Source organism: Cetorhinus maximus, chromosome 7 (assembly GCF_964194155.1).
Source record: "Cetorhinus maximus chromosome 7, sCetMax3.hap1.1, whole genome shotgun sequence".
Classification (NCBI taxonomy): Eukaryota; Metazoa; Chordata; class Chondrichthyes; order Lamniformes; family Cetorhinidae; genus Cetorhinus; species Cetorhinus maximus.
In genome coordinates, this window is record NC_135885.1 from 3,449,285 (window position 1) to 3,472,917 (window position 23,633).

Here is a 23,633-nt window from a genome sequence, read left to right on the forward strand (position 1 = left end):
GTCACATTCCAACTAGTTGGAGAAAGGATCAGTTAGTTTGCGTAGATTAGAGGTTAGTTAGTGTTAGGTTACAAAAGGAACCAGCGAGTTAGAGTAGGTTAGGAATTAGTTGGAGAAGGGAATTATTGTAAACAGGGGATATGTTAGGTTAGAGAAAGGACCAGCTAGTTAGAGTAGATTAAGAGGTAGTTAGGTTAGAGAAGAGAACAGTTAGTTAGAGTAGAGTAGGGGTTAGTTAGAGAAGGGAATAGCTAGTTGGAGTAGAATGGGGCTAGTTAGATTGGTTTAGGAGTTAGAGTTGGGTTAGAGAAGGGACCAGCTAGTTACCCATACCCAAGGCCAGGCACGGCCCCGCGACTGCGCCGCGCGCTCCCGCGGCGGGGGCGGGGCTCCGACATCACAAGATGGCGGCCCGGAGCGGGAGTGGGGAGCGGGCCCGGAGAGGGCGGCAGGGAGTCCGGCTCCAGGCTCCGGCCCAGGCCGGGGACAGCGGCCTTTGCCGGGGCTGCCTGAGCCGAGTGGTGCCCAAGGCCGGGATAGGCCTCAACCTGGGCCTCGCCTGCCCGCTCTGCCGCCGCACCGACAGCGACAGCAGCCGGGCCCGGGCCGCCGCCGCTGCCGCGCCGCTCTGGCAGCAGCGGGGCCGCAGGAGGAAGCAGCAAGGCCGGAGGAGGCAGAAAGAGGAGGCGGCGGAGCAGCGGCTGGAGCCGGGTAGGAGCGGGATGGGGGAACCGGGGACTTCGGTGGAAGGGAGGCGGCGTTATACCTGGTCATGGACTCTGGGATCCCCCCCCGCCCGCCAAATACACAGCTGGGTAAGGGGAGAGGGGGTCAGCCAGCCCAATGAACCCCCCCCTCAATGAACCCCCTCCAAAGCCCCAATGAACCCCCTCCAAAGCCCCAATGAACCCCCTCCAAAGCCCCAATGAACCCCCTCCAAAGCCCCAATGAACCCCCTCCAAAGCCCCAATGAACCCCCTCCAAAGCCCCAATGAACCCCCTCCAAAGCCCCAATGAACCCCCTCCAAAGCCCCAATGAACCCCCTCCAAAGCCCCAATGAACCCCCTCCAAAGCCCCAATGAACCCCCTCCAAAGCCCCAATGAACCCCCTCCAAAGCCCCAATGAACCCCCTCCAAAGCCCCAATGAACCCCCCTCAATGAATCCCCTCCAAAGCCCCAATGAACCCCCTCCAAAGCCCCAATGAACCCCCTCCAAAGCCCCAATGAATCCCCTCCAAAGCCCCAATGAACCCCCTCCAAAGCCCCAATGAACCCCCCCAATGAATCCCCTCCAAAGCCCCAATGAACCCCCTCCAAAGCCCCAATGAATTCCAGTAAACACCCCCAAACAGCAATAAATCTGAATAACCACCCTCTCCCACCAATACACCCCCTCTTCACCCTGATACTGCTCCTTACCCTGGCGTGCGCACATTACTCCCACCCCACCGAGTCTATTTGCTCTCTTCTCCCACTCATCACCTTTTATGTTCAATATCAGACCACATCTCCACTCTCCCTGACACCAGCCTCATACCCCAGAGATGAGATGGGGGGAGGTCAGATTTGGGCCATGGACCTTCAGTGAGAGCTGAGTTCTGACCCCTGTTGTTAACCTGCCTTTGCCCCTGTTTCCATTTTGGATATTCGGTGTTTCTGCTTTTATTCCACCACTTTTCCTGATGACCTCCTGCCCCCACCCTCGGTTAGGGAGGGAGAAATGAAAAGGGGACAGCACTATGAAAGGTAGCAGTGGCTCTGAAAACTAAAATGTGGGAAGAAAGGGGTTGAGGGGGGGTGGGATGTGTTGCCAAGAAATTGGGGTACAAGGCTGGCATCAGGAATCTGATATTGAGCATGAAGGAGAGTTAGATGCTGAGTGGGAAGAGGCTTTGCCAGGGTAACATTAGGGGTTGGTGCTTGGAACAGGTCCATGAAATGAGAGAGGGAGACCAAGGGAATGTTCTAGGAATGGGTACGATTTTTGGGTGAGAAGTGATGGGGTGGGGGAGAAAGAGAAAAAGGGGCCGTCTTACACGGTTAAAGAAATGGGAGTTTTGTGGGCTAACAGAGAAAGGGTGGATGGGATGGGGGAGCTGAGAATTTTTACAATCTTACTTCATACCGCAGTAGAATTTCTGAATATTTTAAACTGTTGTTTTAAATCTGTCAAGTGATTTTTGAGTCAGTCAGGCCCCAAAGCTGAATCATGTACTGGATCCGTTTGCATCTGAGTTTTCTCATGCAGGCTTTGTCCAGGCATGTAACTATCTACACTTTGGTTGGGTTAAAGTTGACGTGTACAATGCTAGATCAGAATGAGAAGGCCATTCGGCCCACCGCATTTTAGCTGCCCCTGTGAAAAAGCTGCACCCCCACCCTTTGATCCCCACATCATCTTAATTTTTACCCCCAATAATTTCTTCTTATCCCTTAAAGGACCAATTTAGATTCTGTTTCCACCACCGATTCTGGTCAGACATTGCGTGTCCTGACAATGACCTGTGTTTAAAAAAAAATTCTCTTAACTTCTTCCTTTGTGCTTTTAGTGATGATTTTAAAATATGCCCTGAAGTTATCAAAATCTCTCAAATGTTGAGTCTCTGATCGAATGAAAAGAGCATCTATTTCTCTAAGTCGCCTCGCGTCATCTTAGTAAATCTCTTTTATGATCTCCCCATGGTATCAACATCCTTTCTGAAGTAGAACACTCAAATCTCTACACAATATTCTAACTGTACACTAACTGGTGATTTGTACATGTTTAGCATTACTTCTGAGCTCAATGCTCTGATATTATAAGGGGCTTTGAGAGAGTAAATAAGGGGAAACTTTCCATTGGGAGGAGGGGTCGGTAACCAGAGGGACACAGATTGAAGATAATTTGCAAAAGAACTGGAGGAGAGAATTTTTTAACACAGCGAGTTGTTGTGATCCGGAAAGCACTGCCTGAAAGGGCGGTAGAAGCAGATTCAATAATGACTTTCAAAAGGTAATTGGATAAATGCTTGGAAACAAAAAAAAATTGTAGGGCTGTGGGGAAAGAGCAGAAAGCGTGGGAATAATTTCAAAGAGCTGTACTGGCACATTGTGCTGAATAGCCTTGTCCTCTGTTGTAAGATGCTGTGGTCCTAAAACAGACCCCACAATCTGATAGTTGAAAAGTAATGGGGACAGGGATTTAAACTTTCTGTGGCTCTCTGTCGCACACTCAGGTAACCCATAAAGACTGAAAGCTTAAGTAACAACAGAAAATGCTGGAAAAACTCAGCAGGTCTGGCAACACCTGTGGAGAGAGAAACAGAGTTAACATTTCGAGTCCTAAAGGGGAAATCATGTTTTGCCAACTTGCTGCAGCTTTTTGAAGAGGTCAATGAGGGTAATGCTGTTGATGTGGTGTACATGGACTTTGAAAAGGCATTTGACATAGTACTACACAACCGACTTGTGAGAGAAGTTATTGCTCGTGGAATAAAAGGGGTAGTAGCAACATGGATACAAAATTGGCTGAAAAATAGGAAGCAGAGAGTAATAGTCAATGGATATTTTTCAGGCTGGAGGAAGGTTTGTAGTGGAGTTCTCCAGGGGTATTTCCTGATATATATTAATGACCTAGATCTTGGTGTGCAGGGGACAATTTCAAAGTTTGCAGAAGATATGAAGCTTGTAAATGTTGTGAACTGCAAGTAGGATGGCGTAGAACTTCAAGAGGACATGGATAAGTTGGCAGAGTGGTCAGATAGGTGGCAGAAGTAGTTCAATGTGGAGAAATGTGAGGTGATGCATTTTGGTAGGAAAAACATGGACAGACAATACAAAAGGGGTGAAATTTTGAAGGGGATGCAGGAGTAGAAAGACTTTGGTGTATATGTGCATAGATCATTGAAGGTGGCAGGACAAGTGGAGAGAGTTAATAAAGTATATAGTGGCTTTACTAATAGGGGCATAAAGTACAAGAGCAGGGAGGTTATGCTGAATTTATATAAGATGCTCATTAGATCTCAGCTGGAATATTGTGTACAGTTCTGGGCACCATATAGGAAGGATGTGAACACATTGGAGAGAGTGCAGAAGAGGTTTACAAGAACAGTTCTAAGGATGAGAAACTTCAGCTATGAGGATAGATTGGAGAGGTTGGGACTGTTCTCCTTGGAGAGAAGGCAGCTGAGAGGAGAATTGATAGAGATGTTCAAAATCAGGATGAGGCTGGACAGAGTAGATAGGGAGAAGCTGTTCCCACTCGTAAAAGGATCAAGAACGAGAAGGCACAGATTTAAAGTGACTTGCAAAAAAAGCAAGCGTAACATGAGAAAAAACTTTCACATAACGAGTGGTTCAGGTCTGGAATGCACGGCCTGGAAGTGTGGTGGAGGCAGGTTCAATCAAGGCATTCAAGAGGACATTAGATAATTATTTGAATAGAAACAATGTGCAAGGGTACTGGGAAAAGGCAGGGCAATGGCACTAGGTCATAACGCTCACTTGGAGAGCCGGTGCAGACACGATGGGCCAGAAGGCCACCTCCTGTGCCATTAAGATTCTGTGATTCCAATATGAGTCTTCCTCAGAATTCCTTTGGAAGATTGAAAGCTTAGATGTTTCACATGAACAAGGAGTAGGGGTAGGCCATTTGGCCCCTTGAGCCTATTTAATAAGATCGCAGCTGATTTGATAGTAACCTCATCTGCATCCCGCCTACCCCTGATAACCTATCATCCCTTTGCTTACCAAGAATCTATCCACCTCTGTCTTAAAAATATTCAAAGTCTCTGCTTCCACTGCCTTTTCAGGAAGAGAGTTCCAAAGACTCTTGATCCTCTGAGAGAAAAAATTTCACCTTATCTCCGTTATAAATGGGCAACCCCTTATTTTTAAACAGTGACTCTTAGTTCTAGATTCTCACATGAGGAAACATCCTTTTCACATCCACCCTGTCAAGACCCCTCAGGATCTTATATGTTTCAATCAAGTTGCCTCATACTCTTCTAAACTCCAGCGGATACAAACCTAGCCTGTCCAAACTTTCCTCAAGACAATCTGCCCATTCCAGGTATTAGTCTGGTGAACCTCTGAGCTGCTTCCAACACATTTACATCCTTAAATAAGGTGACAATACCGTACACAGTACTCCAGATGTGGTCTCACTAGTGCTCTGTATAACTGAAGCATAACCTCTCTACTTTTGTATTCAATTCCCCTTGCAATAAATGATAACATTCTATTAGCTTTCCTAATTACTGTACCTGCATACTGGCCTTTAGTGATTCATGCACTAAGACACTCCGATCCTTCTGCATCTCAGAACTCTTCAATCTCTCACCATTTAGATAATATGCTTCTCTTTTATTCTACCTTCCAAACCGGACAATTTCACTTTTCGCACAATATACTCCATTTGCCAGATCTTTGCTTACTCACTTAACCTATCCATATCTTTTTGTAGCCTCCTTATGTCCTCTTCACAACTTACTTTCCTACCTATCTTTGTGTCATCAGCAAATTTGACAACCATCCCTTCAATTCCTTCATCCAAATCATTTATATAAATTGTAAATAGTTGAGATCCCAACACTGATCCCTGTGGAACAGCACTTGTTGTATCTTGCCAACCTGCAAAAGACCTATTTATGCCTACTTCCTGTTAACCAGCCAATCTTCAATCCATGCCAATGTGTTACCCCCATATCATGAGCTTTTATTTTCTGCAATAACCTTTGATGTGGCACCTAATCAAATGCCTTCTGGAAATCTAAGTATAGTACATCCACCAGTTCCCCTTTATCCACAGCATATGTTACTTCCTCAAAGAGCTCCAATAAATTGGTTAAACATGATTTCCCTTTCACAAAACCATGTTGACTCTGCTTGATTACTTTGAACTTATCCAAGTGCCCTGCGATAGCTTCTTTAATAATAGTTTCTAACATTTTCCTTATGACAGATGTTAAGCTAACTGGCCTGTAGTTTCCCATTTTCTGTCTCCTTCCCTTTTTGAATAATGGAGTTACATTTGCTTTCCTTCAATTTATTGGGATCTTCCCTGAATCCAGAGAGTTTTGGAAAATTAAAAGCAATGCATCAACTAATAAGTTTCTGCTAAAATAAGTGCCTTTAAAAAGTGCTGAATATTATACAAGCTTTATTTAAAAATGAGGGAAGCTACCCTGTGCCCTCAGGGAATGTAAAAATTGAGGCTGGCTCTCCCAGTACAGTACTGCGGGAGTGCTGCACTGTCTTTTGGATGAGACCTTAAACCAAAGCCTTGTCTGCTTTTTTAGGAGGGTAGAAAAGATCCCATCGAAGGAGAACAGTGGAGTTCTCCCCAGTGCCCCAACCAATGTAACCCAGCGTGACCTGTCTCTAGAGGCAGGCTGTGACAGCAAGATCATAGCATTTCTTGTGAAGTCACGTTGCCTAGTCTCCATGGGAAGTGCAAATCTGAGACCCTTGGAGTGAGTATGAAATTTGCCTAAAGCACAGGCCCCACACCACTAACTCCAGTCTCTCAAATTTACTGCTTTGTGTTAGCCATGGCTCCGTTGGTAGCATTCTGTCCTCTGATTCAGAAGGTCATGGGTTCAAATCCCCACTCCAGAGACTTGAACACTTAATCTAGGCTGATTCTTCCTTTGCCTATAATGAGGGAGTGCTGCATGGTTGGTGATGTAGTGTTCTGGATGAGATGTTAAACCAAGGCCCCACCTTCCTCCACAGGTGAATGTAAAAGTTCCCATGTCACTATTGGAAGAAAAGAAAGACTTTCATTTACGTGTAACAAAACACTTAGAGTCCAAAACGCTTCACAAATGATGAAGTACTTTTGAAGTGTAGTCACGGCTGTAATGTTGGAAATGTGGAGCCAATTTGCACGCAGCAAGATCCCACAGCGAGCAATATGATAACCAGATAATCCATTTAAGTTATGTTGTTTGAGGGGTAAATATTGGCGGGGGTAGTGGGGAGAACTTCACTGCTCTCCTTTGATGGGATCTTTTATGCCCTCCTAAGAGGGCAGACAGGGCTTTGGCTTAAGGTCTCATCCAAAAGACAGTGCACCACTCCCGTCGTACTGCACTGGGAGGGCCAGCCTCAATTTTTAGATTCCCTGAGGAACAGGGAACTTCTTCCCCAGTGTCCCATCCATTATTTACCAGTCAATCAACTCACTTAAACAGATTACTTGGTCATTGCGGTTTGTGGGACCTTGCTGTGTGCAAATTGGCTGTGACATTTCCTAATTATCAACAGTGGCTATGCTTCAAAATAAAAGTAGCTATTGTGTAGTGCTTTGGGACCTGCTCAGATGGTGAAAGGTGCTACCCCAGCTCTGTGCATCTGTGTGTAAATTGAATAGTTTGGACCTCCAATTATGCCTGGAAATCAGGGAGCAGTGCTGGAAGCTGCTCAGCAGTGATGTCGTACAAAGTGTCAAACTCCTTTTGAAGTGAGAGGAGAGATATTGAATTCTCATTATGTCCTTTATGGATCTGTGAGCATTGATTGTTTTCTGATTGGTCAGTTAGGGCCTCTTGCTTGTTCTGGTGTCTTTATCGAGGAGATATTTATGAAACCTGTGGTCTCTGTTAGGAACCTGGGAGGCAACAGGAGGTGGCCATTCAGCCTTTCAAGCCTGCTCTGCCATTCAGTTGAATCATAGCTGAGCTGTATTTTAACTACATCTACTTGCCTGGGTTTCATAACCCTTAATATCCTTACCCAACAAAAATCTGTCGTCTTAGGTTTGGAATTTTCATTCGACCCACAACATCTTTTTTTGGGGGAAGACGGTGGCATTGTGGTAATGTCGCTGGACTAGTAATCCAGAGGCCCAGGCTAATGCCCTGGGGTCATGGGTTCAAATCCCACCACAGCAGCTGGTGTAACTTAAATTCAATTAATAAAACCTGAAATTAAAAGCTAGTGTCAGTAATGGTGACCATGAAACCATTGTCAATTGTCGTAAAAACCCATCTGGTTCACTAATGTCCTTTAGGGAAGGAAATCTGCCGCCCTTCCCTGGTCTGGCCTACATGTGACTCCAGATCCACGGCAATGTGGTTGGCTTTTAAATGCCCTCTGAAATGGGCCTAGCAGGATGGGCAACGAATGCTAGCCTTGCCAGCAACGCACACGTCCTATGAAAGAATAAATTAAAAGCAAGATTTCCAATCCTCTTCATGTGAAGAAGCACCTCCTGACATCACCCCTGAACGGCCTGGTTCTATTTTTAAGGTTATACCTCCCCCTGCCCAACAGAGGAAATAGTTTTGCTCTATTTACCTTGTCAACATTGGTGTTTCGGCTGATAAATGGCAGACAATTTTTGTGCCATACAAGTGCCAGGCAATGACCATCTCCAACAAGAGAGAATCAAGCCACCTCCCCTTGACACTCAATGACATTTCCATCGCTGGATCCCCCACTATCAACATCCTGGGTGTTACCATTGATAAGAGACTGAACTGCACTATCCAGATAAACACTGTAGCTACAAGAGCAGGTCAGAGGCTGGGAATTCTGAGGCAAGTAACTCACCTCCTGACTCCCCAAAGCCTGTTCACGATCAATAAAGCACAAGTCAAACCCATGACCTCTGCCATCTAGAAGAACAAGGGAACCTTCTCGAGGGAAATTAAGGATGGGTACTAAATGTTGGCCTTGCCAGTGACAATCACATCCTGGAAAGGAATGTAAAGACAAATCAACTGATTTAATCATGTTAGACACCTTAGTTAGATCACCCCATAACTTGTACTCCCTTGAATTCAAGTCAGATCTGTGCGATCAGTCTTCATAATTTATCCTTTTTAGTTCAATATTTATTCTGGTGAAACTGTTCTGCACCCCCTCCCAAGGCCAATATAACCATCCTGACTTGCAGTGGCCGGAACTGATGCAGTATATTTGCAAAAGGAAGGAGTGGCTGCTCATTTTGTGTTATCACTTGCATTTCAGGGAAATGCATCAGGACATGTCTGGTACACCATTCTAACCCCATCTCACCTGTCCTCCCATCCCAGCCTCCCCACATTCTTACCCCCCGCCCCGCCCACCCACCCACCACTCTTTGGCAGTTGATCATAGATTCTTCCCTTCCAAATTTGTGTTGTTATGGAGAGAGTTGGTGATTACGGAGTTGTTGCTGGGTGATTATGGAATTGGATAGAAACACTAGACGGGAAGCATACGGGGCAATTTATTTTTCTTTCCTTCTAGTGTATTGCTACTGAAATCACTAAATCAGCTCCATTCAGCACTGAACCAAGCAGTTTCCCCAGGCTCATTCTTGGGATGTGGCTGGCGAGGCTAGCAGTTATTGGCCATCTCTAGTTACCCCTTGAGGCAGTGGTGATACTTGCTAGGCCCTTCAGAAGGCTATTAGAGGCAATCACCTTGGTGTGGGGCTGGAGTTACGTGTATGTCAGACCAGGTAAGGATGGCAGATTTCCTTCCCTAAAGTTCATTCGTGAACCAGATGGATTGTTATGACTACCCACCAGCTTCATGGTCACTCTTAGAGAAACTAGATGTTTATTTCCAGATGTTTACAAACCCTTAAAAAGGGACTCATTCTCAAGATTCTTAGTCCAGCTGGGATTACTATCCCAGTAACATAACCACTGCACTACTGTAAATCTTCCACTGCGAATGGAATTCAGTATGTGATGTATTTCAGGCCGCAGTCCCGGACCTGGGCACTACATTAGGTTGGACACTTTTTCAACTGACGCAGACATGGTGTCCTTCGGTGTATTTTGATGTCTGACTCATTGCCGGGTCAGGGTGAGGAGACAGGATGCTAACAGGAGTAGACGTACATTAGCTCCCGGTCCGACAACGCTTGGAATTTACAATTCTCATCCTTGTTTTCAACTTCCTCCATGGCCTCTCCCCTCCCTAACTCTAACCTCCGCCAGCCCCACGACTCTCCAAAGCATCCACCCTCCTAATTCTGGCCTCTTGAGCATCCCAATTTCCATCATACCATTGGCAGCCGTACTTTCAGCTGTTGAGGTCATAACTCTGGAATTCCTGTCTAAACTGCTCTATCTTTCCTTCCTCCTTTAAGCCACTCCTTAAAACCTACCTCTTTGTTCAAACTTTGGGTTACCTGCCCTAATACCTCCCTCTGTGGCTCAGTGTCAAATGTTGTTTGATAACACTCCTGTGAATCACTGTGGGACATTTTACTATGTTGTTGTAGATGCACCTCCAATTCCTCCCTGTTGCCACGTTCCGAGGAGTGACTCTTCGATCTCTGCACTCAGTGAGCACAGAAATAGTTTCCTTTTTTCCTTAGAGTCCCCACAACCTGCTGTGAAAGGCAGGCTTGGGTTTATATCAAACCTTATCTGTATTCAAAACTAAGGGAATTAGGCAGAGATGATGGGGAGTAGCAGCATTTCTGCTGACGAGGGTCAGTATTCAGAAAACACAGATTGAAGATAATTGGCAAAAGAACCAGAGGGGGAAATAAGATGTGGAAACGGATTCAAAAATGACTTTTAGAAGAGAATTGGATAAACACTTGAATAGGGGACCTTTCCGGGTGGTGCAGCAAGAGCAGCAGTGTGTGATTAATTTGATAGCTCTGATAAAGAGTCAGCATGGACACAATGGGTTGAATGACCTTACTTCCCCCCCATGCTGTGTGATTCTATGGTTCTTGTGCTTAAATGGGCAAAGCCTGACAGCCACTTCAGGTGCCTCGTGAGAAGGGAGTTGAGTTTGCCTTTTTGTTTTGTACTTGCAGAGCCTGTGTTCCGTGCTCCCCTGGTGCTGAGTAAAGCAGGCGATGTCCGGGAGGGGTTTGAGAACCAGCTCCGACAGGTACTGTCTTCTGTCACTTCAATTACTTCAACTGTTTTCAGAATGTGGAGGGAAACGGGAGGGGCATGGAGCAGGGATTGCTGAGGTGAAGAATGACTTTCACACCCTCTCCTTCCAGTCAACCTTGAATAAGTTGCACGATCACCATTTGTCATTGATGTTTCCTGTGTTTATTCAGGTTGGGGCTGATAAGTAGCAAGTAACATTGGTGTCATACAAGTGCCAGGCAGTGACCAATTCAATGCTGTACATTGACAGCCTTCTGTCTCATAAGACGATGGTTTGTGCCATGGTGGTCAACTCTGTGTTAAGCATTGCCTGGTGCAGCTCAGGAGCCCCACACTGTCATGGCAGTCACTAGCACATTTGCATTTTTTAATTCACTCACAGGATGTGGACGTCGCTGGCTAAGCTAGCATTTATTGCCAATCCCTAATTGCCCTTGAGAAGGTGGTAATGAACTGCCTTCTGGAACCACTGCAGTCCATGTGGTGTAGGTACACCCACAGTGTTGTTAGGGAAGGAGTTCCAGGATTTTGACCCAGTGACAGTGAAGGAACGATAATATATTTCCAAGTCAGGATGGTGTGTGCCTTGAAGGGGAACTTCCAGATGGTGGTGTTCCCATGTGTCTGCTGCCCTTGACTTTTTGGGTAGTAGAGATCGCAAGTTTGGAAGGTGCTTTCGAAGGAGCATTGGTGAGTTCCTGCAATGCATCTTGTAGATGGTACACACTGCTGCCACTGTGCATCAGTGGTAGAGGGAGTGAATGTTTGTGGATGGATTGCAATCAAGTGGGCTGCTTTGTCCTGGATGGTGTTGAGCTTGTTGAGTATTGTTGAAGCTGCACTTGTCCAGGCAAGTGGGGAGTATTCCATTACACTCCTGACTTGTGCCCTGTAGATGATGGACAGGCTTTGAGGAGTTGGGAGGTGAGTTACTCTCTGCAGAATTCCTAGCCTCTGACCTACTCTTGTAGCCACGTTATTTATATGGCTACTCCAGTCCAGTTTCTGGTCAATGGTAACCACCACCGCGCCCCCCCCCCCCCCCCCCCCCCCCCCCGCCCAAGGATGTTGATAATGGGGGTTTCAGCGATGATAGCGCCATTGAATGTCAAGAGGCGATGGTTAGATTCGCTCTTTGGAGATGGTTATTGCCTGGCACTTGTGTGGCGTGAATGTTACTTGTCACTTGTCAGCCCAAGCCTGGGTATTGTCCAGGTCTTGCTGCATTTGGACAGACTGCTTCAGCATCTGAGGAGTTGCGAATTGTGCTGAACATTATGTAATCATCAGCGAACATCCCCACTCCTGATCTTATGATGGAGGGAAGGTCATTGATGAAGCAGCTGAAGATGATTGGGCCTAGGACACTACCCTGACCACTACTCCTGCAGTGATGTCCTGGAGCTGAGGTGATTGACCTCCAACAACCATCACCATCTCCCTTTGTGCTATGTATGACTCCAGCCAGTGGCGAGTTTCCCCCGATTCCCATTGACTCCAGTTTTGCTTAGGCTTCTTGATGCCACACTTGGTCAAATGCTGCCTTGATGTCAAGGGCAGTCACTCTCACCTCACCTCAGGAGTTCAGCTCTTTTGTCCATGTTTGAACCAAGGCTGTAACGAGGTAAGGAGCTGAGTGGCTCTGCTGGAATCCAAACTGAGCGTCAGTGAGCAGGTTATTGCTAAGCAAGTGCCGCTTGATAACACTGTTGATGACCCCTTCCATCACTTTACCGATGATCGAGAGTAGACTGTTGGGGCAGTAATTGGCCGGAGTTGGTTTTGTCCTGCTTTTTGTGTACAGGACATACCTGGGCAATTTTCCACATAGCCGGTTAGATGCCAGTGTTGTAGCTCTACTGAACAGCTTAGCTAAGGGTGCAGCAAGTTCTGGAGCGCAAGTCTTTAGTACTATTGCCGGAATATTGTCAGGGCCCATACGTAGCCTTTGCAGTATCCAGTGCCTTCAGCCGTTTCTTTATATCACGTGGAGTGAATCGAATTGGTTGAAGACTGGCACCTGTGATGCTGGGGACCTGTGGAGGAGGCAGAGATGGATCATTCACTCTGCACTTCTGGCTGAAGATTGTTGTAAATGCTTCAGCCTTATCTTTTGCACTGATGTGCTGGACTCCTCCATCATTGAGGATGGGGATATTTGTGGAGCCGCTTCCTCAGTGAATTGTTTAATTGTCCACCGCCATTCATGACTGGATGTGGCAGGACAGCACAGCTTTAGGTCTGATCAGTTGGTTGTGGGATCGCTTAGCTCTGTCAATCATTTGCTGCTTTCGATGTTTGACATGCAAGTAGCCCTAAGTTGTAGCTTCACCAGGTTGGCACCTCATTTTTAGGTATGCCTTGTGATGCTCCTGGCATGCCCTCCTGCATTCTCCACTGAACTAGAATTGATCACCTGGTTTAATGGTAATGGTAGAGTGGGGGATGTGCTGGGCCATGAGGTTACGGATTATGTTCGAGTCCAATTTTGCTGCTGTTGATGGCCCACAGCACCTCATGGATGCCCATTCTTGAGTTGCTAGATCTGTTCAAAATCTATCCCATTTAGCACAGTGGTAGTGCCACACAACACAATGAAGGGTATCCTTAATGTGAAGGCGGAACTTCGTCTCCCCAAGGACTCTGCGGTGGTCACTCCTACCGATACTGTTATGGACAGATGCATCTGTGGCAGGCAGGTTGGTGAGGATGAAGTCAAGTATGTTTTTTTGCAGAGGAAGACAGTGAGCTGAGAAGATGCATGATTTACTGGCTGCTGTTTTCTCTGGGCCCACTTTTTGCCCAGCTGAGCTTTTTGTTTTTGCTCCCCTCTTTCAATTCCCTCCCAAACAGCCCGCCTCCCCAGCCATCAGCCACTGTCTTCACTTGACATTCAATGGCATTACCACCACTGAGTCCCCCACCATCAACAACATGGGGGTTACTTTTGAGCAGAAACTGAACTGGACCAGCCATATAAATACTGTGGCTATAAGAGCAGGTCAGAGGCTGGGAATGCTACTGCGTGTAACTTGCATCCTGACTCCCCAAAGCCTGTCACCATCTACAAGACACAAGTCAGGAGTGTGATGGGATACTCCCCACTTGCCTGGGTGAGTGCAGCTCCAACCACACACTCAAAGCTCAACACCATCCAGGACAAAGCAGTCCACTTAATTGGCACCCCATTCGGAAACATTCACTCCCTCCGCCACTGACGCACAGTAGCAGCAGTGTGTACCATCTACAAGATGCACTGCAGGAACTCACCAAGGCTCCTTCGGCAACGTCCAAACCCGTGACCTTGACCACCTAGAAAGCCAAGGGCAGCAGATGCATGGGAACACCACCACCTACAAGTTCCCCTCCAAGCCACACACCATCCTGACTTGGAACTATATCACTGTCCCTTCACTGACTTGGTCAAAATCCTAGAACTCCTAGCCTAACTTCACCACGTGGATTGCAGCAGTTCAAGAAGGTGGCTTACCTTCTCAAAGCTAATTATTGATGGGCAATAAATGCTGGATTACCAAGCGATGCCCACAGCCCGTGAATGACTAAAAAAAAATTCCCCTTCTCACCAAGTTCCATTTCTTCATGTGTGACCCTGGATGAGCTGTTGGGTGAGGAACATCATGGTGCAGTTCAGTTTGCATGGAGTCTGTCTCACTCTTCCCCAGTGGGAGGCACTGGTTAGGGGGTCCTTAATAACCCTGTTCCTGCCCAACTGATAGGCTGACTAGTCCTTCGATATTAGCCTAGAAAAATCAATCAAAAATGCTAATAGAATGAAGGCCCTTGATGGGGCTGGAGTGTAAAGAGGAGAAAGTATGCATCAGTTGTCTGAAGCATCAAGAATAACTGTTTTCAGTTATGCTAGACCTCAGGAAGGATATAGTGTATTGGCCTCGGAAGGGTTGCTGCACAGACTCACCAGAATGTTACCTGGCCTTTTAAGGGGCAAATTGTGAGGTCAGCTTGCAGAACCTTTGCTTGTATTCCCTTGAGTTCAAGAGGCTGAGTGGTGATCTAATAGAGGTGTTTACAGTGATTAAAGGATTTGATAGGGTCGATAGAGAAAAACTATTTCCTCTGGTGGGGTTGGTGGGTGGGCGGAGAGTCCAGGACAACGGGGCAGAACCTTAAAATGAGAGCCAGCCCATTCAGGGGTGATTTCAGGAAGCACTTCCACACAAAGAGGGGAGTGGAAACCGAGAACCACCCCCCCAAAAGCTGTTGAGGGTGGAGGGCCATTTGGAAATTTGCTGACTGAGATTGATAGATGTTTTGGGTAGGAGTACAATGGAATATAGAGCTATAGGTAAATGGAGTTGAGATACAGATCAGCGTGATCTAATGAAATGTTGGAACAGGCTTGAGGGCTGAATGGCCTCCTCCAAGGCCACAGATCTGGAAACTTCCACAACAATGTTGTCTTTATCAACTATCCCGACACAACTACTGGGTTTTTAATTGGTGGAAAGCCTGGCCCCTATCTTATGAGGCATAGAAGCCTACAGCACAGAAAAAAGCCCTTCGGCCTATCGAGTCTGTGCTGGTCAAACAAGTACCTAACTATTCTAATCCCATTTTCCAGCAGTAGGCCCATAGCCTTGTATGCCATGGCTTAAATGTTATGAGGGGTTCTGCCTCTACCACCCTTTCAGGCAGTGAGTTCCAGATTCCCACCACCCTCTGGGTGAAAAAATTCTTCCTCACAGCCCCATTAAACCACCTGCCCCTTAAATCTATGCCCCCTGGTTAATGATCCCTCCACCAAGGGGAAAAGTTCCTTCCTATCTACCATTTCTATGCCCCTCATAATTTTATACACCTCAACCATGCCCCCCCTCAATCTCCTCTGCTCCAGGGAAAATAACCCCAGTCTATCCAATCTCTCCTCATAACTAAAACTCTCCAGCCCAGGCAACATCCTGGTAAATCTCCTCTGCACTCTCTCTAGTGCAATCACATCCTTCCTATAATGCGGATTCCAGAACTGCATGCAATACTCTAGCTGTGGCCTAACCAGCGTTTAATACAGTTCCAGCATAACCTCCCTGCTCTTATATTCTATGCGTCGGCTAATAAAGGCAAGTATCCCATATGCCTTCTTAATCACCTTATCTACCTGTCCCGCTACCTCAGCCCATCTGACCAGACTCTCTATATCCTCCTGTAATCTAAGGCTATCCTCCTCACTATTTACCACCCCACCAATTTTCGTGTCATCTGCGAACTTACTGATCAACCCTCCTACATTCAAGTCTAAATCGTTTTATATATACCACAAACAGCAAGGGACCCAACCCTGTGGAACCCCAATGGACACAGGCATCCAGTCACAAAAACACCCCTCGACCATCACCCTCTGCTTCCTGCCTCTCAGCCAGTTTGGATCCAATTTGCCAGATTGCCTTGGATCTCATGGGCTCTTACCTTCGTTACCAGTCTCTCATGTGGGACCTTATCAAAAGCCTTTCTGTAGTCCAAGTAGACTATATCAAATGCATTGCCTTCATCTACACACCTGGTCACCTCTTTGAAAAATTCAATCAAATTGGTCAGACATGACCTCCCCTTAACAAAGCCATGCTGACTGTCCTTGATTAATCCCTGCCTCTCCAAGTGTAGATTAATTCTGTCCCTCAGAATTACTTCCAATAGCTTCCCCACCACTGAGGTTAGACTGACTGGTCTGTAGTTCCCTGTTTTATCCCTCCCTTCTTGAATAATGGTACCACATTAGCTGTCCTCCAGTCCTCTGGCACCTCTCCTGTGGCCAGAGAGGTATTGAAAATTATTGCCAGCGCCCCTGCTATTTCCTCCCTTGCCTCACTCAGCAGCCTGGGATACATTTCATCCGAGCCTGGGAATTTATCTCCATTTAAGCCTGCCAGACCACTTAGAACCTCCTCCCTTTCTATGCTAATTTCTTTAATTATATCACAGTCCTTCTGCCTGATTTCCATACCCACATCGTCCCTCTCACTTGTGAACACCGACACAAAGTTTTCATTTAGAACCCTACCTATGTCTTCTGGCTCCACACGCAAATTTACCACTATGGTCCTTAATGGGCCCTACTCTTTTCCTAGTTATCCTCTTACTCTTAATGTACTTGTAAAATAACTTTGGCAGGTAAAATAAAGGAAAATCCAATATTTTTTCATGCCCCCTTTTTGCTCTCCTAATTTCCTTTTTAAGTTCCCCCCTACACATTCTATACTCCTCTGGGGCTTCCGCTGTTTTGAGCCCTTGGTATCTGCCATAAGCCTCCCTTTTTCTCTTTATCCAACCCTGTATACCCTCGACATCCAGGGCTCCCTGGATTTGTTGGTCCCATCCTTTGTCTTTACTGGAATATGTTGGCCCTGTACTCTCCCTATTTCCTTCTTGAATGAGTCCCACTGCTCTGACGCAGATTTACCTAAAAGTAGCTGCTCCCAGTCCACTCTGGCCAAATCATATCTGATCTTATTAAAATCGGCCTTCCCCCAGTTTAGAACTCTGATTTCTGGCCCATCCTTGTCCTTTTCCATAACAACCTTGAATCTAACGGAGTTATGATCACTATCTGCAAAATGCTCCCCCACTGATACCTCTACCACTTGCCCGGCTTCATTCCCTAAAATTAAGTCTAGGACCACCCCATCTCTTGTAGGACCTTCTACGTACTGGCTTAAAAAGCTTTCCTGGATGTATGTTAAGAATTCCGCTCCCTCTAAACCTATCACACTATGACTAACCCAGTTAATGTTGGGGAAGTTGAAACCCCCACTATTACTACCCTATTATGTTTACACTTCTCTGAAATTTGCCTACATATCTGCTCTTCTATTTCTCTCTGACTGTTTATGGAAACAAGTCTGTGCATGTTCCTGACACCCTTGGAGAGGGGCCAGGGCTGACTAGCTGTACAGGGAGGAGAGGTGGGAAGGGAGCCAGGAACTGGACTCTGTTCAGAACGAACCCAACCATCCGCACAACAGAACTTCCTCTGTGTCAGACCTGTTAACGTCTTGAAGCTTCCATTCTGCTTGTTATGCCAAAGAGGTGGATCTTCATAAGTGGCTTGTGCATGAGTTTGAACTATTTCTTGCTGTGCTTTGTTTAAAAAAAACCTCCCCCGGCACCTCTAACTTTGTAGAGTTTCTGCCATTTGTCAAGTCCAAACACAGGCAGCGAATAGGGCCTGGGGTCCTTGAGCCCATAAACACAGGCAGCCACTTCCTGTGCAGTACTGAGGGAGAGCTGCGCTATCGGAGGGTGGGTGCTGAAGGAGCGCTGCGCTATCGGAGGGTGGGTGCTGAGGGAGTGCCACGCCGTCGGAGGGTGGGTGCTGAGGGAATGCTGCGCTATTGGAGGGTGGGTGCTGAAGGAGCGCTGCGCTATCGGAGGCTGGGTGCTGAAGGAGTGCCGCGCTATCGGAGGCTGGGTGCTGAGGGAGTGCCGCGCTATCGGAGGCTGGGTGCTGAGGGAGTGCCGCGCTATCGGAGGCTGGGTGCTGAGGGAGTGCCGCGCTATCGGAGGCTGGGTGCTGAGGGAGCGCCGTGCTGCCGGAGGCTGGGTGCTGAGGGAACGCCACGCTATCGGAGGGTGGGTGCTGAGGGAGCGCCACGCTATCAGAGGGTGGGTGCTGAGGGAGCGCCACGCTATCGGAGGGTGGGTGCTGAGGGAGCGCCGTGCTATCAGAGGGTGGGTGCTGAGGGAGTGCCGTGCCGCCGGAGGGTGGGTGCTGAGGGAGCGCTGCGCTATCGGAGAGTGGGTGCTGAGGGAGCGCCGCGCTATCAGAGGGTGGGTGCTGAGGGAGCGCCGCGCTATCAGAGGGTGGGTGCTGAGGGAGCGCCGTGCTATCAGAGGGTGGGTGCTGAGGGAGTGCCGTGCTGCCGGAGGCTGGGTGCTGAGGGAGTGCCGCGCTATCGGAGGGTGGGTGCTGAGGGAGCGCCGTGCTATCAGAGGGTGGGTGCTGAGGGAGTGCCGTGCTGCCGGAGGCTGGGTGCTGAGGGAACGCCACGCTATCGGAGGGTGGGTGCTGAGGGAGTGCCGTGCCGCCGGAGGGTGGGTGCTGAGGGAGCGCCGCGCTATCAGAGGGTGGGTGCTGAGGGAGGACTGCGCCGCCAGAAATGCTGCCTTTTGCCAGAAGTGAAACATTAAACCAAGGCATTGTCTGACCTCTTGGGTTGATCTTAAAGATCCCTTGGCACTATGTTAAAGAAGAGCAGGAGAGTTCTCACTCCTGTCCTGGGCCTAGTACTTTTCTGTCAGTCAACATCACAAAAAGAGATTATCTGGGTCATTACCTCATTACTGTTTGTGGGAACTTGCTCTGTGTAAATGAGCTGCTGTGTTTCCTGTAATCCAACAGTGACTACCTTACCACAAAATGCTTTGGGATGTTCTGGCATCATAGAAATTTTACTTCAAATTTTTGAATTTTTAAAATTATTTCATGGGATGTGGGCTTCGCTGGCTGGGCCAGCATTTATTGCCCATCCCTAGTTGCCTTTGAAAAGGTGGTGATGAGCTGCCTTCTTGAACTGCTGCAGTCCATGTGGTGTTGGTACACCCACAGTGCTGTTTGGAAGGGAGTTCCAGGATTTTGACCCAGCAACAGTGAAGGAACAACGATATATTTCCAAAATGGTGTGTGGCTTGGAGGGGAATTTGCTGCAGTGCATCCTGTAGATGGTAGACTGCTATTTAGGAAAATGCTGCAGCTATTCTCCACACAGCAAGATCTCACCAGCAGCAATGAGATGACCAGTTTAATGATTTTGTGTGTGGACTTAGACCAGGGGGGTAAGTACCAGCTGTCCTGTGTATGACTCATGTCCCGGGATCTTATACATCCACTCAGGCAGGTCCCTTGGGTTAGCGTCCCATTCAAAATCCAACACTCCATAATGGAGTGGCTGCCGAGATTACATACTCTGCGATTCCTGCTGTTAATATTTCACGTTTGCTCTCCTCCTAGAATGGGAATAGTCAGAGGAAAGGAGTGAGCAAAGTGGAAAAGGATGGAGCCAACACGCAGTCATTGATGGTGCAGCGAGAGAGCTAGCAGAGTGCAGGGTCTGAAAATCAATTTTACGTTTTGTGAGGCGGAATCTGTGGCCTTCGCCACCACACCGCCCCCCCAATCTCTGTAACCTCCGGTCCCACAACCAATGTTACCTCTTTAGCTACACAGCCACAGAGCATCCATGCAGCCATGCCCAAGTAGGTTCCTTTAAGTTACTGCCGGTGTGCAGCTGAACAAAAAAATTTGAAGGGGCCACGCACTTGAATAAATCAACCATACACTCCAGAAATAAATTCTAGGGTACGTTGTCCTCGAGATATGTGACCCTCCAAGATATCTGTGCACCTCCAGCTCTGGCCTCTTGAGCATCCCTAATTTTAATCGCTCCACCGTTTGAAGGCTGTGCCTTCAGCTGCCTGGACCCTAAGCTCCGGAATTCCCTCCCTAAACCTCTCCCACCTTTTTTGATTAAGCTTTTGGTCACCCACCTGAATATCTCCTTATGTGACTCATTGCTTCACAGGAGTGTGATCGTTTGACAACGTGGGGTGTGTTTTGCAAGGTTAAAGTTGCTGGATAAATGACAGATTCTTGATTTTGAATCCGTTTTGTTAATAGTGACAATGTGTGCTGCCCCTCATGCCGATCTCTCCTCATTGCACCCATTTATCTCCCCCCCCTCCCCTCCTGAGCTCCCTTTGCAGGCTGGGGGGAGGGTTAAGTGGGTTATGGTGACAGATTATAACCTTTTCCCCTTCCAGTACGAGGCGGAGAAGGAGAGCTTGAAGGAAGATGATGAGACGGTCACGGCGGAAATAATTCAGATTATTCTGGCCGAGGGGGAGCAAGAGAAGCAACAAATGGAGAAAAAGAAAACGATCGTGGAGCAAATGAAGAGGGACGAGGAGCTGGCGAGAAAATGGAGTCGCGAATTTGTGAGTGTTTTTAAATTCTGTCTTTCCCTTTCATTTTCCCTTTTCTCTTGCTCTCCTTTGGTCATTCTCCCTCTCCCTCTCCTCCATCCTCCTATCCTCTGGCCCTTCTCTTCCCCCCCCCCCCCCCCCCCCCACCCCCACCCCTTCGCCCCCTCCCCGCTGTTTCGCTCCCTGCCACTCCCTCCCCCCCACCCCTCCCCTACACCCCCACCCCATTTCATTCACTCCCTTCCTCCCCTCTGCTGTAAGGGGAGGGAGGCTCTGTTTTGCCTTTGCATTTAGAGATTAAGATGGCTGGCACTTAAGTACAGCACCACCCAATACTAATACCTAACATTTAAAGTTTTGAGTGTTTTATACCATGTTTAGGACTAATATGGCCTACTTGAGACCCAGAACCTTTCACTGAGGGACCCTGATGCTTCTCATATTAACAGAGGTGTGAGATATTGATGCTGCTGTGGGTCATGGGGGTATATATTTCACCTCTGTTGTTCAAGCTAGTTATTGGCTCCCATTTACCCTGACCAAATGTAGTTTCTTGCTGGCTGTTCATGTCTCTCCGCAGAACAAGCCCCCATGGCAATGCCGCTTGCAATCAAATAGCTGACCTCTCATTATTTGGGCTGGTGCTTGGCTACTGGAGGCCTGCAAGTGTTGGTGAGATTACAGAACCAAAGTGAATCACCTCTTCAGGACCAAGGAAGTTGGGGAAGAAGAAGAATAGCTGGAATGCCTGAAAACCCATCCCAGGCAAAGGCAGCCACATGTCATTACATCAAGGCACGTGACAGCAAACCAGCACACCACAATCAGGAAGGAGATGAACAACCAGTTAATTTGGTTTGATGCTGGCTGAGGAGGAATGTTCACTAAAAGGCCAAATTTGTCTTCCATTTGTGTTGGGAAGCTTAAACTCTGACAGGCAGATGGCATGTCCAAATAATGATGGTGTTGGCCCAGGACATTAAGGAGAACTCCCCCGAGCTTCTCAGTAGTGTCTTGGGATCTGTCCACTTGAGGGCAGACAGAGCCTCGGTTTAACATCCCATCCAAAAGAATGCAGAATTGACAGAGGAGCGCTCCCTCGGTACTGGCCCTGTGGCAGCGGGGCACTCCCTCAGTACTGGCCCTGCGGCGGGGCGGCGCTCCCTCGGTACTGGCTCTCCGGCGCCGCGGCGCTCCCTCGGTACTGGCCCTCCGGCAGCACGGCGCTCCCTCGGTACTGGCCCTGCGGTGGCGCGGCTCTCCCTCGGTACTGGCCCTCCGGCAGCGCGGCGCTCCCTCGGTACTGGCCCTGCGGCAGCGCGGCGCTCCCTCGGTACTGGCCCTGCGGCAGCGGGGCACTCCCTCGGTACGGGCCCTCCGGCAGCGGGGCACTCCCTCGGTACTGCACTGGGAGTGCCAGCTTGGATTATCGGCTGAAGTCCTTGGAATGTGAGGATAGATTGACACCGACTGAGCCAATTTACAAATGAAACTATCTTCCAGTGAATGTATTACCCAGGGATTATCAGGCTTTTTTTTAATGGGGATGTTTCACTATTTGTTCATTGAGATATGAGATGAAACGTTCAAGATTTTGTTTTCCCGCAGGCTACTGACAACATGTCTGATTCAGAGAACGAGGAGCCAGTCAAACGCATGACTACCCGACAGTGGGGATCAGGAACCAACACCAAGCTGAGTTCCAGTACTTCTGGTCGATTTATAAGGTAACCAGAGCCCTGGTCTCTTGGCCGAGCACACGGCTTTAATGAAGGAGCAGGCCATTAACAGAAACTCTGCGGGCTGTCCCTTAACTCTCACCAAATCTTGTTCACCCATTGCCCCTGTGCTGGCTGACCTACGTTGGCTCTCGGCCCAGCAACACCGCGATTTTAAAATTCTCATCTTTGTGTTAAAATGGCCACCTTCCCCCTCCCTATCTCTGTACAACCCTCTGAGATCACTGCGTTCTTCAGTTCTGGCCGGTTAGGGATTCCCACTTTTGACCGCCCCACTGTTGGCAACTATGCCTTCAGCTGTCTGGATGCCAAGCTCTGGAATTTCTTCCCTAACCTCTCCATGTCTCTCTCTCTCTCTCTCTCTCTCTCTCTCTCTCTCTTTCTCTCTCTCTCCTCCTTTAATATGCTTAATAAAGCCTGCCTCTTTATCCAAGATTTTCATGTGACTTGGTGTCAGATTGTGTTGATAATCACTCCTGTGAAACGCCTTGGAATGTTTTGCTACGTTCAAGGTACTATATCAATGCGGGTTGTTGTTGAAGATACCTGGGATGAACATACGAACAAGGAGCAGGAGTAGGCCATTCAGCCCCTCGAGCCTGCTCCGCCATTTAATAAGATCGTAACCTGAAATCTGCATCCCACCTACCCCCGATAACCTATCACCCCTCGTGCTGCCTTTCCCTCACTCTTGACTCCTTGTTGCAGTATGCTGAGTGGCAACGCAGAAGAGAGTCGAAGTTGGAGCACTCCAGTGGAAAATGACCAGAACCGAAGACCGACCCCTCGCAGTGACAGCAGAACCAAGGTATCCACGGTTTCAGCGGGGCCCTAGTGACTGGGATAGCATCGCTGTGGCAACTTGCCACGCAACGCATTTCCTTTGCTGCGCCTTTTTTTTAAGGTGGTGAAGTGATTGCCAGTCATTTGGAAACATGGGTGATTCAGTTCCCAGTGGGCACGAGGGCATTTCATTATCTGGTTTATCCATTTTTTAAATTCTTTCATGGCGTGTGGGCTAGGCCCAGCATTTGTTGCCCATCCCTAATTGCCCTTGAACTGAGTGGCTTGCTCGGCTAATTTCAGAGGGCAGTTAAGAGTCA

At 48.0% G+C, this 23,633-nt stretch overlaps 1 protein-coding gene across 1 annotated transcript in view; it reads left to right on the forward strand.

The window, feature by feature from the left end:
• The first annotated feature begins 386 nt into the window (after positions 1-386).
• rnf169 (ring finger protein 169) overlaps positions 387-23,633 on the forward strand; it is a 28,565-nt gene continuing 5,318 nt past the window's right edge. Inside the window, exons 1-5 of the mRNA XM_078544978.1 lie at positions 387-711; positions 10,756-10,832; positions 20,630-20,803; positions 22,400-22,518; positions 23,239-23,338. Of these exons, the coding sequence (XP_078401104.1) occupies positions 405-711; positions 10,756-10,832; positions 20,630-20,803; positions 22,400-22,518; positions 23,239-23,338 (777 nt within the window). The 5' untranslated portion in view covers positions 387-404. The remainder of the gene's footprint in view (positions 712-10,755; positions 10,833-20,629; positions 20,804-22,399; positions 22,519-23,238; positions 23,339-23,633) is intronic.